Source organism: Juglans microcarpa x Juglans regia, chromosome 1D, assembly GCF_004785595.1.
Source record: "Juglans microcarpa x Juglans regia isolate MS1-56 chromosome 1D, Jm3101_v1.0, whole genome shotgun sequence".
In the NCBI taxonomy this organism is placed as follows: domain Eukaryota; kingdom Viridiplantae; phylum Streptophyta; class Magnoliopsida; order Fagales; family Juglandaceae; genus Juglans; species Juglans microcarpa x Juglans regia.
Genome location: NC_054594.1, coordinates 47,972,568 through 47,991,547, shown reverse-complemented (window position 1 = coordinate 47,991,547; position 18,980 = coordinate 47,972,568). Strand labels below are relative to the sequence as shown.

General features: G+C 36.6%; 3 protein-coding genes across 9 annotated transcripts; 1 reads left to right on the top strand and 2 right to left on the bottom strand.

Moving 5' to 3' along the window:
* Positions 1–110: 110 nt before the first annotated feature.
* On the bottom strand, positions 111–3,991 carry LOC121250855. The gene is made up of 4 exons (XM_041150088.1): positions 3,810–3,991; positions 2,752–3,068; positions 383–688; positions 111–301 (listed from the first exon to the last, which is right to left on the bottom strand). The coding sequence occupies exons 2-4, from the start codon at positions 3,047–3,049 to the stop codon at positions 288–290; spliced, it is 618 nt and encodes a 205-aa protein (XP_041006022.1). The 5' UTR covers positions 3,050–3,068; positions 3,810–3,991; the 3' UTR covers positions 111–287.
* An 877-nt stretch (positions 3,992–4,868) lies between these two features.
* Positions 4,869–9,985, top strand: LOC121265624 (E3 ubiquitin-protein ligase SDIR1). 7 transcript variants are annotated; one of them, XM_041169318.1, is made up of 9 exons: positions 4,869–5,544; positions 6,591–6,765; positions 6,903–6,957; positions 7,061–7,113; positions 7,222–7,450; positions 7,662–7,776; positions 7,975–8,023; positions 8,849–8,974; positions 9,654–9,985. In XM_041169318.1, the coding sequence occupies exons 2-9, from the start codon at positions 6,688–6,690 to the stop codon at positions 9,777–9,779; spliced, it is 831 nt and encodes a 276-aa protein (XP_041025252.1). In that variant the 5' UTR covers positions 4,869–5,544; positions 6,591–6,687; the 3' UTR covers positions 9,780–9,985. The 7 variants fall into 7 exon arrangements, with proteins under 7 accessions (XP_041025252.1, XP_041025269.1, XP_041025259.1 ...); XM_041169335.1 differs by having other exon boundaries at positions 6,588–6,765; positions 7,978–8,023; XM_041169325.1 differs by having other exon boundaries at positions 6,588–6,765; positions 8,852–8,974.
* A 633-nt stretch (positions 9,986–10,618) lies between these two features.
* Positions 10,619–13,798, bottom strand: LOC121265661 (peptidyl-prolyl cis-trans isomerase FKBP20-1). Its single transcript, XM_041169351.1, has 6 exons — positions 13,630–13,798; positions 12,089–12,217; positions 11,815–11,948; positions 11,657–11,736; positions 11,051–11,143; positions 10,619–10,902 (listed from the first exon to the last, which is right to left on the bottom strand). Exons 2-6 carry the CDS (start codon positions 12,195–12,197, stop codon positions 10,752–10,754), a joined length of 567 nt encoding a protein of 188 aa, XP_041025285.1. The 5' UTR covers positions 12,198–12,217; positions 13,630–13,798; the 3' UTR covers positions 10,619–10,751.
* Between the last annotated feature and the right edge of the window lie 5,182 nt (positions 13,799–18,980).

Sequence of the window (18,980 nt, the reverse complement as noted above, 5' to 3'; positions counted from 1 at the left end):
AATCGTAGAACGATTATCAAATCCTAATTCTGAAGTGTTTAGATCTTATAACTGATGTAAGGTCGGCCACTATTATTATTTTCAAAAGGGGACCGCACCCCTAGATTTTATTCAAACCCTCATTTAAGGTTGAAGAAAATCAACAACTACATAAATCAAAGAATGCCAAACAACCATAAAAACCAATACCCTAATAACAAAAAAACAATAACACATAACGTGGAAAAAACCAGCTAAAACGTTCAATACAAGACATAGCCAATTCATCTAATTTGAGATAAATCGAGTCAGTTAGTACGAAAAATACCTCTCAATAAATGAGGTATCGATGCCAAGGACTCTCAGCTATTAGTAACCCCCTAAGATCCCAACCGTGCATGAAGATCAGCAGCTGAATTTCCTTGCCTGTAAATATGCCGCAAACTAAAGGTAACTTGCTGTAAAAGAACCATAAGCTCCTCACATAATTCATCAAGATACCAAACACCACAAGATGATGAGTTGATCCAATTAATAATCACATGAGAATCCATCTTTATCTCCCCTTTAGTAATATGTTTTTTGCCGAATAACTCCAAGACCATGTAAAAGAGATAAAACTCAACAACTATGTTTGTGCCGTGTCCAATGGAAACTGTAAACGTTGAAATCATCCTCCTCGATTCATTTCTAACCACCCCTCCAACACCTGCCATACCAAGATTACCTCGATTGCACTCGTCAACATTTAATTTACACCAACCTATACGTGGTCTCTGCTAAACAACAAACATAACAAGTTTCACCTTTGGAGCCTTATATGGAATATTTTGATCTGCAAGAATTTCTTTAATCCCTGAACTCAACGGTTTTACATCCTTGAGTTTTTCACTTAATTTCACAATCTAGTATTTTATATTTCTCCATATTTCCTTGTATTTATACATCTTCCTTCCATTCATACATTGAATCTTCTAAGCCACAACTACCAAGTGACTATAGATGAGATTATACCGAGTAATTGACCCTTCGCAGTGGACTTGGAAGCTATAATAAACCAAGCTTGCATCACTTCATACCAGCTTTGAAACTGTCTCCAAGGCATGTTTAACCCATCTTTCACATAGTGCCTTGGCCACCTCGCCCATAGCCAATACATGATTAAAACCCTCGTATCCTCATTTTTTACAATAGTTACACTTTGATGCAATAGGGATACCTGTGCATCGAATGCGATCATCCACACTTAAAGCATTGTTAACACTTTTCCACATAGTTATAGCAATATTTTTGGGAAGACTTGGATGTCAAATCCATTGAGCCCAATTAATCTTAGGAGATTTGTCACTTACCACCTCCCAAGCACTTTTTGTTGTAAAGATTTCATCCTCCTTAGCAATCCAAACAAGCAGGTCCGCTCCTTCTTTTGGTGACTCAAGAATTGAAAATTTTCACCAGCCTTTTGATGTCCAACAAGACTAATCAGAAGATCTATGTTCCAACCACCATTCAGTCTACATTCTTTCAATTTTAAACCCAGACAACCAATAATCAGCATCACCTCCCCAAGAGCCTCTTCTCCCATTCACTTATCAAACCAAAAGAATACCAAACCCTCATTTGTTCACCACTTTGAATTCTTTAAAATGGACATAACCCTTCTTAACACATATTTCCAAAATCGACTTCCTTTGTTCGGATTAATTAAGGAAACATGATCATTTTTCACATATTTTGCCTTAAAAAACCTGGACCATAAAGAATTTTCTGTTAATAACTTTCACACAAATTTTATTTGTAGAGCTTTTTGACTATCCTGTAGAACTCGTACCCCGATACCACCTTCCTCTACCGGCTTACACATTTCATCCCAAGTTCTCTAATGTGTTTTTGGCTTCCCATCCTTAAAATCCCAGAAAAAAATCACTAAAGCATTTAGTGATGGTTGCAATTTAGAAACTTGCAAGATGGAAAGAAGATGCATAGGAGTACTACTAGGGGTGAAAATTGAAGGTTCGATTTCGGTTTTGGTTTCAGTCCAAAACCGAAAACAACACCTATATCTTGAAATTGTATGAATCTCAACCGAAATCGGCCGGCGAAGGGGAGAAAACCGTCTACATCAGTTTCAGCGTAACTCCGATCTGTTTGTCGGCATCTTTGATGGCGACGGAGGTGGCTGCGATTTGAGATAAATGAAGCCGCGAGGTGCGATTTGAGAGAGAGAGAGAGAGAGAGAGAGAGAGAGAGAGAGATAGATGGCAATAGAGGTGGTTGCGACTGGGTGCGCCATGAGACACTGAGAGAGAGACGACTGTGTGCACTGTGATCTGTGTGTGAGAGAGAGAGAGAGAGAGAGAGAGAGAGAGAGAGAGAAAGGTGGGGCGGCGCTGTGAACTGATGTGAAATCAGAAATGAGAAGAAAGAAATGAGGAAGAAGAAGGGTGAGTGCGTGTCTTTAAACTCTAGAGGGAAACGACGCCATTTCCTTTATATTTTTTTCAAACATTAAGTCCTAGAACGATGTCATTTCACTCACTTAAGTGAAATGAAGTCGTTTCATATATGTATAATTTTTTTTTAAAAAAAAAACATTTCAAGTATCAGTCGGTTCGACGGTCTTGTCTAGGCTCAAATCGAGACCGAACTGCTGGACATCGGTTTTGGCCAAATTCAACCGCCGACCGACCGGTTCTATGCCGATTTCGGCAGGTTCCGAGCTCACGCGACCAGTCTGAGTCAGTCCATTTCTTGTACAGCCCTAAATACTACTAAGCACATGCGGAATAAGCAGTAATCTTGCTCCACTAGACAACAATCGAGCTGACCAACCTCCAAATTTCTCCCGGACCTTCCCAACCAAATCCTCAAAATGAGCAGCCGCTAATCTATTAACAATGATAGGTACCCCCAGATACTTGAAAGGCAGAGAACCCCATGAAAAACCCATGATTCCCAAGAGCTCCCTACGCCTTGAAGAGGAAATATAATTAGAAAAAATCATTGAAGATTTTTCTTTACTCACTATTTGTCCAGACCAAGCTTTATATACCGAAAGCGTCTCAGACATGGCTCGAAGAGAACCTTTACTACCTTCGAAAAGATCACATTGTCATTCGCATACAATAGATGAGAGATAAAAGGAGACTCTCTAGAATGATAAAATATCCTTATTCTACCTTCTTGAAATTTTTTCTTCAACCTTGAAAAAATTTCTTCCACAACAATAAAAAGATAAGGGGAGATAGGATTACCTTGTCTCAGACCATGACCCCTTTGGAAAAAATCTTTCGAAGTACCATTCACTACCACAGAAAACCAAGGGGTGGAAATGCAATGCTGAACAATACTACAAACCTACTCAGAAAAATCGAAAGCTGACTAGACATGAATTAGGAATTTCCAGTCAACATTATTATATGCCTTAGCCATGTCAATATTCAGAACAACATTCCTACCTCTAACAGGCTTATTAGTAGACTAGACCATGGGTCGAAATTTATCAAAATCTTTCGATTCTCAATCTTTGGAATCAAAACCAAATAAAAAGAAGAGAGCACTCTGGAAAGAGGGTTACCTCTAAAGAAATCGTGAACAACAGTTGCCACATCTGCAACAACAATCTCCAAGTAGGATTTATAGAATCCCGAGCCAAACCAATCCAGGCCTGACTACTCTCAATAGGAATTGAAAAAACAGTTGCTTTTATCTCTTGGATTTGCCACTATTATACATTTGAGTTTTTTTAACAATGTTTATTGCATAACCAAACCATATAACAGACGCCCAAAGATCCTGTCCATTACAGAGTTCTTACAGAGAGAGAATACCAGGCAGGAGAGGTTAGGATCCGATACTGTGTCGATCGAAGAATTTGATCAGTTCACTCATATTCTAGGAGATAAGACAGGGGATGGAAGTGAAGTGATAGCTAGAAGGACTGGGGAGCTAATTTATTCTAAGCTAATCTGTGCGTTCTGGATGAGCATTTACATACAGTATGGAAAGATGTTAATTGCTTTGCTTTTCAAGCATATTCAATGTCCTATTTGTGATCACTTTCCTCCTATTCAAGCGACTGAAAGTTGTTGAGGCTGAAAAGGTTGAACACAGTTTTGGCATTTCGAACTTTACAAAATTCCAAGTGAAGAAAATATAGAGCAGAACAAGATCTGGGCATGCACGTGTACTGTAGTTTAGTTACATCACAAGAGTTGTTCTCCGTATAAATTCACCATATCGACATATGTCTTTGTGTTTGTTTGGCGAAGTCTGAAAGTGATATACCACAAAATCTTTGTATTTATCGGACAGCAAAGTCGACAGGCACATATGCTACTGCCTCGTTTATCATAAAGGGCCCTCCCAAATTTAATGGCTTTTTGGATACAGTAATATTTAGATACAGTCTAGGGTTTACAGATATTCAATTTGAAAAAAAGTAAAGTCTATAATTAAAAAAATGATTTTTTTTTTTTATACAGAATTTATACATTCTAATATGTCAAATATTATTTCTCTTATTATAATAATAAAAAAATATCAACTTTAACGGCCCACACACACTATTCCGTGTAGTGGTTTATCCAAAAAAAAAAAAATTATACGAAAAAAAAAAATCACATGAACATGTGTGTAGTATAAGATTGTCAAGCAGAAGAACTCGTCCAAAATATAAAATGACTAGGTGTATAAGATAACTGTCCGAGATTAAGACGTGGCTATTATTAATGACTAGGATTATGTCTAATACAGGTTTTCTTTGATTGGAAAAGGATACTAATTAATGGATATAATGGATAGCTACGAGAGGCGACAGGTACTGTGACTTTTTTTGAAGCTGTCTTGATTAATACTAAACCCTAAAGAGTTTGGTTTGACGACAGATTTGTATTTTCCAGAGGTTTCTTGATGACTATCTGAGCGTTTCAAGGGTTAAGGACTTCCCTCTTGCAAATCAGAGTTTCGGTGCAGTTACCTACCTCGGATTGTTCAGCTCTGTGACGCAGAGATGGAAATATTCCTGATCCATCTCTCTCAAGAATTAAGACGTAGGTAACAACTAGAGTTTGTGGCGCAGACTGGATAGGGCCGAGGTTGTTTTTGTTTGATTAGGAATACTTTAATAGCAGATCTTGAGGGCGGCACGACAGCTTTGGTTTCCTTGTATGTTTTGAAGCCGTTGCTGTTTTTTTTTATTTCATTTTATTATTTTTTCTTGTGTTTAAAAGAGGCAAAACCTTGTAGAACCGACCATGTCGATATACGCCAACCAGACGCATTAAAGTCCACGTGAGTATTAATGCGACGTCGTTAGATTCGATTTCTCCATTTATTGTAATAATTGTAAAACGAATAATCAAACCAACAACTCCAACAAAAGCTTACGAGGAAAAGCTCTTTGATCAAACAATCGGCACGCCGAGTCCGAGTCGGGACTCGCTGATCTGTCTCCCTGCTCTTACACAGTCCCCTATCATTCGACGGAGATCGGAACGTTGCATTTGATCAAAACGCTGTTTCTAAGTTACGATGCTATAATTTCTGCCGTGTCGATCTGATTCCGTAAGTCACACTTTCGCTTTTTCAATCCCTCGTTGCCTTTCGAGTTCCATCTTTCCAAATGGAAGATCACTAAGCTTTAATATTATTTATTTTATACACTTTGTATGCCATGGTGTTGATTGCTTAATTTTGTTTAGTGTGTGATATGTGGAATGTGATTTTGGGATTAGGTTTTTGGTTGATCTCAAATTTCATAAATGTAAATGGCTTTTGGTTTTTGCTTGCTCTCCCTGTTGTTCTAGAGAGTTTGATGCATGACTAATATGATTTAACAAAAATAAATTTGTACGATTCATTTATCTTTTTCTGTGCCCCCCATGTGATATAGGCATTGCTTATTTTGCTAAACACGCATATGCGCCCCCAAATTTAATGATTCGGATTGAGCCATTAGAGGGAGTGGCTGTCTTGCTTCTATCACTGAAAGCATAGAGAAAGTATTGGGATGATGGGGAAAATGCACTTTCCACTATCAAACTAATAGCGTTTTACACTTTCTACCCCAAACTACCAACACTTGATAGTTTTGGGTGCAAAATGTAAAATGTCTCTTAGTTGAAGGCTGAAATCCCCCAGTATAATACTATTTTTATTAATTACAAGAGCTTGTTTTATACTGTCAACTGCTTAAATGACTATAACACCTCATCGCAGCCCATTGGGACGTCATGTTGTGGTATGAAACAAGAGTCAAGTAACAATTTTGTGTTAAAACATGATGATCTATATTATTCATTTTTTTAAATAAGTAATAATCTATATTGTTCTTACTTGCGTTAGAAAACTTGAGAACTTCATGTTTTTTGATATAAAGTCTTTAGTTTTCACCGATAAAGTGAAGGCATTTTATTGGTCATGCAGTTCAGATTAATTGACAATTAATAGGGGATGGCCCCTAATTGGGCTTGTGTATGAAACAGAATTTCTAAATTTATAATTTATTTTTGGTGCTTGTTAATGTTTCCGATTGCATTGAACTCCTTATTTTCTAGCACACATTACATTATATCTCTTAATGCGTGGTTTATAATTTTGCATATCAGAAGTGTATTTTGTTAGGTGCTTTCTATTTCCGGTGGGCCTGGTAAGAAGTCACATTATAAGCTTGTGAAGCCTTCAGCCTTCAGCCTTCAGCCTACAGCTATGAGTTTTGTATTTCGGGGGACGAGAGGAGATATAGAAAGTGGATTTCCAGGATTTATACCTGAGCGGCGTGCAATGGTACATTTCTTTTTAATTTATACGTTGGGCCAGAATCTACTTTTGTCCCAAAGCCTGGATGATTATGCCATTCCCATTTGGTTTCCTTTCTGAATTCTCAATCACTGTGTTCTGATGTTGATTCTGCTCTCCATCAGCGTGTTCACGCAGCACGTCCTGTTAATTCTAACTCACTGGCTTTTCTTGTCACAGGTATTTCATAGTTTATTTTTATATTTGGCATTTATTTTTTCAATCAACATGGATTTTCTAGAAATGGGTTTTCTTATCAACATAACTTGTTAAAATGTGTCAGTTCTCTTGCTATTCATGATACTAAACTCGCACCAGATGTCGCCTAATTTTCTGGTATGTCCATTTACTGATTTTTATATGAGGACTTTTGTATTTTTAATGAACGAGTATGTGATTTTTAATTTTTTCAATAAACTACTTTATGTGTCCTTTTCTGTGTAGCTTTGGCTAGTCCTTGGTGTCTTCTTGATGGCTACAACGCTAAGGATGTATGCAACTTGCCAACAACTTCAAGCTCAGGCCCAAGCTCATGCTGTGGCAGCCAGTGGGCTTCTTGGTCATACTGAGTTGCGTTTGCATATGCCACCATCCATAGCACTTGCAACAAGAGGCCGACTACAAGGCCTCCGACTTCAGCTTGCACTCCTTGATAGGGAATTTGATGATCTAGGTGTGTTTGTTATGATGCATTTGTGTCTAACATTATTAATTTGGTGTTTAAATTTTTTTTTTGATCAGTAGGTGTTTAAAGCTGAAACTCAATAAATGCTATTATAGCTTGAGATTCAAAACTATAACTAGTGATTATTATGAGCTCTTTTGGCACTTATATTCTTAGGATCTTCAGATTATTATTGAGCTCTTTTGACACTTAATTTCAGATTATGAAACCCTGAGAGCACTGGATGCCGACAACGTTCCCGCAGTTCCTTCTATGACTGAGGAAGAGATAAATGCACTTCCTGTTCACAAGTACAAGGTTGCAGGTCCTCAAAAGTATGTTCCTCTGGCTGAATCTGATATTTGGAGTTGGGGTTTGAATGAACTATGTTGATTGTAGCTGTTCAATATCTTGGTTTGAAACCCAGTTATCTTTAACATTATTTTTTATCAGTGGGTTATCTTTAAAATTAATATAATATTTGTGCACTGATGTACGCCAATAATATGACTAGGAATTTTTCTTCTTTGCAGCAGTAGCCTATCAATGCAACAGGCTTCGTCTTCAGGATCTGCAGCAGAGGTAGTATGTGTATTTAAGTCCTTTTCTTCTTGTCTCTCTCTCCCCTTCTATTGTTGTTTGGAGACTTTTGATGTATTGTTAAAAAAGAAATATCCACTTGCTATCCAAGCCAAAGTTTTGTGCTGCAGTATATGCATATGAACTTGCATATGCTAGTGTTTTTCTCCCGTTTGGATTATTCTTGTTTCTGAAATGTCTTAAGTTTAAGGCATTATTTTTTTATGACATGGAACTCACCCAGGTAGGGTCCTTCAGACCCACCCCCAGGAAGTAATTTCTAGATATACACGACCACACCCATCAAAACTGTCCTCAGGTCAAGGCATCTTGCTGGACATACCTATGTTATACTCCGCCTCGTCTAAGGAGCTGTAAACAAGTCATGCTTTCCATTGCTAATTGTGATGTGCAGAATGTTTTTTGCTGAAAATATTCGGGAAAGTTTTGGGGAAAATTGTGTCCAGTTAGGCATTTGTCTCCCAGAAGCCCCTAAGATCATATAGAGGATTTTTGGACTTTTGAAATGTGCTTTCTATATGTACCTCTGAAGATCAAATGGGGCTGGTCTATATTCTATTGTCATAATAGGAGAAAGGTATGATTAGTGTTAAGTTTGTTTTTTTCAGTCTGAATTTGTGTAGCGTACAGGAAATTAAATCATCTTTGCTTTCGTGTAGTTTAAAATTATGTGAACACTTTTATTTTTTTTACAAGTATCATACTACACTTCTATCCCCGTGGATGAATCTTTCTTTCCATTCTCAGATTTTTTTTTTTTTTGAACATTATTGAGAGTGACATCAGTTTTACACTTCTCTCTTAAAGCAGAAGCAAGACAATCCCAATAAGATTGTGAGCACTAAGGCCTCAGAAGATGAATTAACTTGCAGTGTTTGCTTGGAGCAAGTTAATGTGGGAGAACTTATCCGTAGCTTGCCATGTTTGCATCAGGTTCCTTGTCCTCTTGCTCTGACTGTACTTTCTTAGCACATCGTTGAATTATAAATTATTTTTTCAGTTCTCAAAATGTTGGAACTTTTTAAACAGATTCCTTCAAATTGTTTTAGTATTTATGCAAAATCTGTCCAGGGGAAGTACTCATCTCTGTCAAAAGTTATGAGTGGGTGTACACGTCTCTTGCGTCTTCACGTTTCTGGATACTTTTGACAGTCATAGCACACTGTTGGACTGTCCTTTCACACTGAAAATTATTAGGTCCCTCCTCCCATGGGGGACAAGGCATTACAATGATGTTTTAATCATGGGACCTAAAACCTCCCTTCTTTGAGTTTCTGCCTTTAGATGCCAGGTAAAGAGCTGAATGCCACAATTCCTGTGTAAATTCTGTGGTACATTAACAAGACTCTTGGAGATCCCATTTCTGGGACATACAGAAAACTGGGTTTTCTTCATAGTTATGTTTATTACAACGAGTTAGATTCATCTGGATATGAATCTGATTTATGAACCAGTGGTCTTTGTACATTTTTGTGATTTTATTAAGTATAGAGAGCTTTTCTCGTATCCAACCAAGCATTGTCCTAGGCGGTTATTCTGAATGACCAAGCTGCAATTCTACTAATATGAGCTTATGCAAAAAATGTACTAACATTTTTTTATCATCTTGCAGTTCCATGCTAATTGCATCGACCCTTGGCTGGGACAGCAGGGAACATGTCCTGTTTGTAAATTTAGAGTAGGATCTGGGTGGCAGGAAAATGGACATGGTGGCATGGATGCTGCTTACATGGTTTGATTACATGGATGCATAAAGCTTTTGGATATTTTCACATATATGAATATGGCCATAGATTGGGCAAAAATAGGAGGTTCCTTCTTGTAACTTATGGCCAGCATTGGTGTAATTATCTCTGACATAGGTACCATAGAATACCATGTCGGTCATATAACAGGTTGGTTGTAATTGTACTCTTGGAAGATCTCAGTGGAATTAAATATGTTTTGAAATTATCTGACGAGAGAATTCAGGTAGCATTTTCTGTTTTGGTATTTGTTGTTCCGTCGCTGTGATGCAGAGCATTATAAGCCATACTTTCCTCTGGGTTTTTATTTTATCTTATTAATCTCCTTTAAAGCAGGGGTAACCCATTTGACTTAAAACCGTTTTGATTTTGAGAAGACCTAAATTCTTGGCAAGGTGTTCGAACGTGGGTAGTGTAAACTGTAAACCCTAAGCTGTCCTGATCGCTTTTCTATATATCTCATGGCCGATTTGAGTTTGATCATAATATTCGATGATGAATGGTAAAGACTAGCTTTATACATCATTTGCATCACCGACATTAATATCAAGAGATCCCATTTCCGAAAATGGCCTTCGCCTTGTAGCATTGCAGCATCGGTAATAATGCGATACCGTCAGATAAAAAGGGATAAATATGTAGGCGAGAGAATTTGATATTGATAATCAACAGTGACGCCTATGTCAGATTTGGTTTTTGTTTGTATCTTGCCACGAAATTGATTTCTGTTGCCTTCTTGAGTAGTGTTCATACAAGACCAACAGATTTCCCACTCCAACAAGGCATATAGAGATGGCCCCGGTGTCTGATGTTGCTAATGTGACACAATTTATAGGCTTAACACATTTCAAATATTGTTTATACGTCTCAATAATAGTATACTTAACCCATCTGGAATGAAATCAGTTTGATACAACGTTAGTTATCAGAACACATATTACGTGAATGAAACTTGCGATATGCCACTATTTTGCTTTGCCCTTCCCCTTCCCTTGACCTTTCTTGGATTCCAGCTTGGCTTGAATTCGGGCAGCAGCAGCCGCTTTAGCATCTTCTCTCTTCTTCTTCTCTTCTTCTTTGGTTGCGGCAGCAAGCTCCCTCTGCCTTTTCAGCTCTCTGGTTTGAAGTTTAACACCAAAAATAAACCATTAAATATTTCTCAAAGTAGGTAGATCTCAATAAAAAATAAAAAAAATGATAATGCAATGACTTGGTCTGATATTTCGAGAGAGAATAATACATGGAAATACTAAAGACGACTTACTCTAGCCTAGTCCTCTCCTCTGAAGCGCTGCCCAAACTCGAACCCTTGCGTGGCCTGCAAGCCACTAATTGCACCTCAAAGATAAGCGTCGCACTGCATGGGACACAAATAATTGAATTAAATTTGAAGAAACTCAGATGATCTATTAACAACGAACCAACAGCAGGCAAAGGCAATTAACCAAGCAAATAAAACACTTTCCTGGATAACAACACTAAACAAAGTATTCAACTCTAGGGCATTGCCATAATAGGATTGACCCTCATGTAATCCTAACCATCTGTTTCCCTAACTTTATTCTTCGAGCTTGTTTACCTTGAGTATCGTGTTCTCTTTTTCTTTGGTAAGTAATTTAACTTTTTTTTTAGAAGTAATTTAACTCAAGCACATTGTGGGAGTACCAAATACATATTGTTCCCACTTTGAATGAAATATGTCATGGTAAGGTAAGTACCTACGTTCCAACCCATGAGCAGGATTACTCTCATGCGTGCAAGACACATTGCTATGTGGTTTCATGGGGGAGTTTATGCGTGCATGTTTACATAGCAACTAGCTCTTTAATGTGTTTCCAACTATGTAAGATAATAAGTATAATGAGATTACTTTGGTGGGATATCTGGCGGAGAACCCGCACTGCCATAGGCATATTCTGGCTTGCACGTGATTTTTGCAACTTCCCCAACCTGGTAAAATAAAAACAGAGAATGTCACAAAAAGACAACCTAAATGCCCAAAAATATTCCGTCAAGAGACATTTTGACCTTCATAGTTCTCAATGCAATGTCCCAAGCCTTGATTACAGTGCCCTTTCCAAGCTCAAAAGAGAATACAGTATTATCTTCGTGTGTAGTATCAAAAACTTCACCATTTTCAGCAAGAACACCTTCATAATGAACTGCTCAACACAATAAATAAATTGTGATGATTGTAGATTTAATGAACTGCTCAACACAATAAATAAATTGTGATGATTGTAGATTTAATGAACAAACACTTTAATCCATCAGGAAGTAAATTTTAGCAAAAAGCAGATACCATCAACAAGAGGAAGGTCTTCTGTTGGAGTAATAGCATCAGCTTTGGCTTGGCTTACAATTGTCTTTATAACACCTCCATCGCCGGTTAAATCAATTGCATCACCCATGGTTCCAAACTGTCAACGGCCTGGTCAGGCACAACCAACATCAGGACTTGGGAAAAAACTAAATACTACTTGGAGTTTAAATAATTGCAGAAAGAATGCTGCTAAAGCAAACTAGACCAAGAAATGCTAAGGCTAAGGCCCTTTACTATGTTTGCATGGTGCTACCAAACTGCTAAAGTATCCCCAATTAAACATATGCTAAGAAGTATCAGTAAACACACGTTAAGAACTTAATTATTCCTATTTGCTCCACTTGCCATTACCATCCTTGTAGTTGTCAATATATTTGTTTAAATAGATGAAAAAGTAAAACCCAAGAAAATCATGCTCCTTTCAGTGGATTAAATAAGGGGGTGCATGGATAAACAAGCTCAAGATAAGACAAAAATTGGTCAAACGCTTTTATAAACAAATGGAAAGAACCAACATGATGTTTACTGAAGTTCTTGTCCAGAAAGTTTTCCTTTTCCAAAAATTTTTTGGTCATGGAATGGGCTTAAGATTAACGGGAAGCATGCCTAAAATATATCCCAAAGCAGTGACTTGAGATTTATAGCGGGCATTGGAATAATCATCCAGAATAAAACTCAGACCCCGACATTTCTGCAGTAGTGAAAGGTAAAGGGAGGCATGGAGGAGAAATAAAATAGATCATATCAACTGTAGTCTGTTGTAAGGCAATATCACATGATATTGACTAAAAAGCGTAATAATGCACACATTTCAAAGTTTAGATCTATTGTAGTGTCTTGACACCACGCAGAAGGCAAGTATCCATTTAAACTATAATTGCTTTCTTATTAGTGACTACAGGAGCAGTGTTATGTTGGGGTAGATTGGCAGTCAGATGGAAATAGAGAATATTAACAAGACAAGCCCACCACAAGAACTAGATTACACTGTTGACTGACTCAAAGAGCAACCTACGCAGGCTAAGGGAAGCAACCCTCCACAAATTACAATTGTATTCAAGGCTTTAAGCCAAAACTCTCCGTAGAGAGGAAAAAAAAATGGTCCAAAAATCCTAACAGACAAAACAACTCGAAAAAATAAATTGAGATAATTCCCAAATATTCCTCAAATGGGTGCATGATATAATTCGACCCAAATAGGTATCTTGTTGAGGAACAGCGTAAAGTTTGGTTCTTTATGTCAAACTTCTGAATGTACAGGAAAATAAACAAGTATCTGGATAAAGAACAAAATTAGGGTTTAGTATCTGTTGAACACCACTAATTACAGTTCACCACATCCATCTCTGTATTACTTTTAACCAAAAATGAATAACCAAAACGAAAAATAAAATAACTGCAATCATACATGTATACATAATTGGAAAATCGGAATAAAAAAGTAACACGAAAAAAAAAAGACAATTTCTGAGAATCTAGGGTTTGTGACAGAGAACACAACAGCTGTACGAACTACGAACCCGTTCCTAAGCGAGGGGAGAGCTGAAGAAACGAAACGGAGAGATCGGCTATTGGATTGATTCGGGGACAATGAATCGTGACGAATTCCGGACAGATCGGTGGCCATAAGCGTCTCGATGAAGTTCGCAGTACCACTGCAAAGAAGCTAGCTTTTGTATATCTGAGGGGGATAGTAAGTCCACGCGCATAGCGCGTGTACAATGTTGCGGTGATTTTTTCTTCTTCTTAAATTATATGTATATTTAGATTGGTTTAAACGTTTGTATCATCTTATCTTATCTTATCTCATCTTATAATTATAATTATTTTAAATTTTTATATGAAATATAATAAATAATTTAATTTTATTAAATTTTAATTTTTTAAATATTAAAATAATAATATTATTAAAAAATAATTTTTTAATAATTTTTTTTATTTTTATTCTTTATTTAAAACCATTTCATATCATCTCATCTTACCTCTAAATCTAAATCAGCCCTTAAACAACTAATGCAATTACCAAACAATTTATATTTGACAAGCAAATGCATTTTTTGAAGTTTTAAGTTAAAACATTCTCTCTCTTCAAAAAAAAAAAGTTAAAACATTCTCGCGCTCATTCAATAATTTTTTACATGATCAACGAATACGTAATAATGTTTTAAAATAAATTAAAGAAAATCATACGAAAGACTTCTCTATCTAAAAAAAATTCTTGGAATTTAGAATACTGCGTAACAAAAATAAAATTCAATATATAGACTTCATTCAATTTTAAATCCTTTTGGATTAAAAAGTTATAAACATATATAGTTCATTAAAAATCTCGTATAAATAAATTAACAAATTTAACTATATCCATTTATGAATTTTTTTTTTTTATTTTTATAAAAACTATTAACAGTAATTCTCTTAAACTCTGAGTGTGTTTAAAAAGTGAAATAAATCCGCAGTATTTGCAGTGTCCGAAACAATTCAAAATAGTCAAGAGTATTGTCACAGTCGCAGAGTCTTTAATGTGAGAACTTGAAATAAAAATAGAGTGAGGTGATGAGTGAGATGGCATACATGTTATAAATGCATGCATTCGTCTGTGTAGACACATCATCATCTGCCTCACAAATTGAGTTTTTGCTGTCCAGGAAGGAATACATATCCATGCGTGGGTCAAAATGAATCATCAAAATCCTCAATTCCATGATTTTGATGTTTCTAAATCTGGTTTCTCGATTGGAATTCATTACTGCAAAAGCTCTATCCATCCCTTTGTCCTCACTCTGGCTAGCTGGTTTTGAACCTCTTCTCATTCATGAAATGATTACAAGATATTATTACTTTACACATGACTCATGTGTGGTAGTGAAAAACAGAGTACATTAGGAGGCCAAGCATGTGGTCTGGACTTTGGATGGGAAAAGGAAGGACAGTGTTCATCAAAACTATGATTAAGTTGTCCTACGGGAAGAACAAATCTCACGTGTTGACATGAATGCAAGTCCATGTGCAATGTATGGTAGAGAGAGGAGTTCAAAGGATTTAAGGGGAGTGGTCCAAGGTCCCCCAAAAACCAAGCATGTCACGTTGTGTTTGAGTCACCACCTTTAATGTTATTTGTGGGAGTGCCATAAAGGATCATACATATGTAATATATATATATATACGATGCCCTTGGAGAAGACCAACTTCCGGGGTCCCTACCCCATTTACTAACGATGGGCCCAAGCTTGTACCTTTAATTTGGGGATACCCCTCAACCCGACCGCCCTTACCTATATGCACTAAAAGCCCACTAAAAAAAAACAATAAACCCCATGTCACACTTTGGAGGTGCTTGGGACCCACTCTAAAATTTGAACTCTCTCGTGCTTGATGGGCCCCCTTCTACACCAAGTACAAGATTACCCTAAGGACAAGCATGGGCCCACATAAGAGAAGGCTTAGCGCTTGGACGGAATTTTCTTTAGAGTTAGGTTTAGGGTTGGCCCACAAAGATGAAAACAAGCTTGGTATTTTGTAAACCAAAACAATAAGAAGCGGTGGGCCCACAAATTGTAGCGATACTGACGTTTTAAGAATCACGTACGCCCTTGTTCGGCCCTTTGCATGCCTATGCCTCTATTTGAGATTAGATTAATCTCACCCATTGGCGTCTCAAGTAATTTTATCTGTTTTTTTTTTCTTTTACATATTCAGTTGTGATTACAAAAGTTGTCAAGTTTTTCTGATCGAAAAGACGATAATTCGCATTAAGATTTTCAATCATCGAAACTAATAGTGGGTTCGGATAACGCGGGGTGACACTTTTCCACTCGTGCCAACCCCATCATTAAAGATCTTAAATATGCAATAATTTCACCCTTTTTCTTCTGGGGTCCCTTGGCAGTTGCCACCCCGAGCTAAATCCAATGATTTATGTTCAAAACCAAGGTTGGGTTTGATCAGTGAGATAAAACCAGATAATTTTATATAAGTATTGAAAATTAAATAAAATATTATTAAAATATATTTTTTAATACTATTCTTATTTTTCAATTTAAAAAAAATTAAATTATATATTATATTTTATGTAAAAATTTAATAAAATTGTAATGATGTGATGAAATAAGATGAAATACTTTGATTATCCAAACGAGACTAAGGTTGCATTTAGATAATGAGGTGTTCTTAGATATTATGTAAATAATAATGATGAAATATTAAATAGTAGTAAATAATAATAAAAAAATAAGTAAAAAATAATAAATATTAATAAGATATTTTGAAAATATACTCAAAGTAGGCCTAAATCTCATAAGGACTTATGTTTGTCTATTGCATACAAAAGTGCATGGAAACAGAAGAAATATCCAGGAAAGCAAAGTTTATCGTTTGACCGTTGACCTCAAAAGTAGAGGATAACAAATAGAAAAGCAAAAAACAAAACGAGTTAACCCATAAGATTAATTATGCTTATCCCAACAGAGAGAGGCTAAACATGAATTGCATCGACTTTATCTTCCAGCCTGAAAATATTTTTCGAGGACATAAAATCCCCGATTGTAATATGTGGGTATTGAAATGAAAATGAAGGTGTTGTTTGAATGGTAAATTGAGATAAAAGTTAAAAATTGAATAAAATATTATTAGAATATTATTATTATTTTAAAATTTAAAAAAATTAAATTATTTAATATATTTTATAATGATAAAATAAGTTGGGACCGCTTCTCATTTCAAATTTACCGATTTGTATTACCATGCATAGAAAGCACAGGAAAGTGCCATGCAGGCATCAAACCACGGGCTCATTGGTGGATCAAGCCATTAGATATATGTATAATATATATATATATATATATATATATATTTAAGGCAATTAGTCAGAGAATTTATACGAATAATATACTAGTTATATAAATTGGTCGACTGTCAATGCAAGCAATGTTTGAGAAAACAAAGGGCTTCGACCCATGTGTAGTTCTCGTGCTGCAATGTCAGCAAACGTGCCCTACTTGCCATTCCCAAAGCTATAGTCTTTCACATTCTTATACCATACCATATATATTCATCCTCTCCTTCGAAATAAAATCATATACTCGATTTGAATTTCCCATTCTGCATCACCATTACACGCCAAAAATAAACAAATATATTTTATTCTCTTTCTGCTCTTTTTTTTTTTTTTTCTTTTTTTTTTGCGTAAGTAATAAGTCATGATTCATTGTAGTACCGAAGCTTTATGATTTCCAAAGGCTTTCCATTTTTTTAAAAAGAATAGTCAGATCCATGACGGTACTACACCCTCATCCACAGTATAAACTACAGGAAAACCCAGCTGTAAAATTTTCAGGGACGAAAAAACCCACATAAATACACTTTAATTACCTTTCACATAATTCGACTCTGCTAATGCGCATGCGCTACCTTTCAGTACATTATTCGACTCTGATAACATTAGCATTTAGCAATCACTTTCGTTCACAAAACAGGGTGGTGATGGTGAAACCCCACGACTGCCCTTAAATATGAAACAAGGGCTCAGAGTGGTCCAAAATGGTCAAAGAACTCGAGAGTCTAGGACAAGATGATCGTTCGATTTACCGTACATATTATTATGTCTAACCCAATTAGACTTATGTTAAAAAATGAGGATTTTTCTTTCGTAAGCAAATTAAATCGACAGATGAAAGGATTTAATTAGGATTTGAAAATATCATATGTTAGGGATACGTGCAGATTGTTCCCAGTCCCACGCAAACATAATGCATGATCACGGTGCATTCAAAGGTATCATCGGAATATGGTTTCCATGCCTTAAGAGTTGAGATCTCTCAATATACTTGCAGAAAAGTTGGTTTTGTATCAAAACGAGTCTCTAACTGCAAAACTCATTTATACGAAATACAATGGAGTTAAGGGGGCATCTAATCATGGTTGCCTCTTTCGGCATCCAAAGAGTCTCTCTCCCACGTTGAATCCATCTTCTACCGGGGATATCACCTTTTTGTTTATTAATTTTTGACATCCATGATTCATTATAAAATTTGGGAAAATAAGATAAAATAATAATCTTTTGTCAGCCGAGCAAGCCAGATCCACACAGAGCTCAAGCTGCAATGGTGGAATCTCCATCTGACCAGAGAGAGAGAGAGAGAGAGAGAGAGATATGAGATCTCAGAGTCAGAGCCACATATCACTTCAATCATCAAGAAAAGCCAGATGAGAGCCAAGAACTGAATTACGGTCTCCACCAAAACAAAGAAATTTAAAAGAACGCAGAATTTAGAGTAGGGTAAATGATACTGGGATGCTGAAGCTTTGAATCATGCTCTTTCTCTTTCAATTTCAACCTCTATTTTCAGACGGATATCATGACGAATGCAACAGCAACAGCAACATCAAGAACACGTCTCCAGTAAAGGAGATTCAGACAAAACAATCTAACCCAAAAACCATTAAATAAGGGGAAAAAAACATGTACAAGTATACGACTTCCTCTTCCTCTTCCTCGTTGGACGCCAAGAAAAGCCTAAACTGGGGGTTTTGTCCAAACCCAAGAACGATCTCGTAGAAAGACAAAGAAAAAAAGAGAGAACTTTATCCTTCTAACCCTCTATCTTTCCCTCAACTCTTTTAGGAATCGCTGTAGTCTCTCCAACAGATGAGCATGGTGACGCAGCGCCTCATGATGTAGAACCTAGCCCTCTGCTCCTTCACAAGCCTAGCACACTTTCTTGTAAAAGCACACCTTCTATGCGAGGAAGTCTTCATGAGAGGAGTACTCGAGGAGCGGCTTCTCGATGACCCTTCTTTCTTTGAAAGTTTCCACTTCTCATCAAAGTAAAAGGGTGGTGGTGGTGGAGCACTGGGGTTTGTACTAGAGGAAATG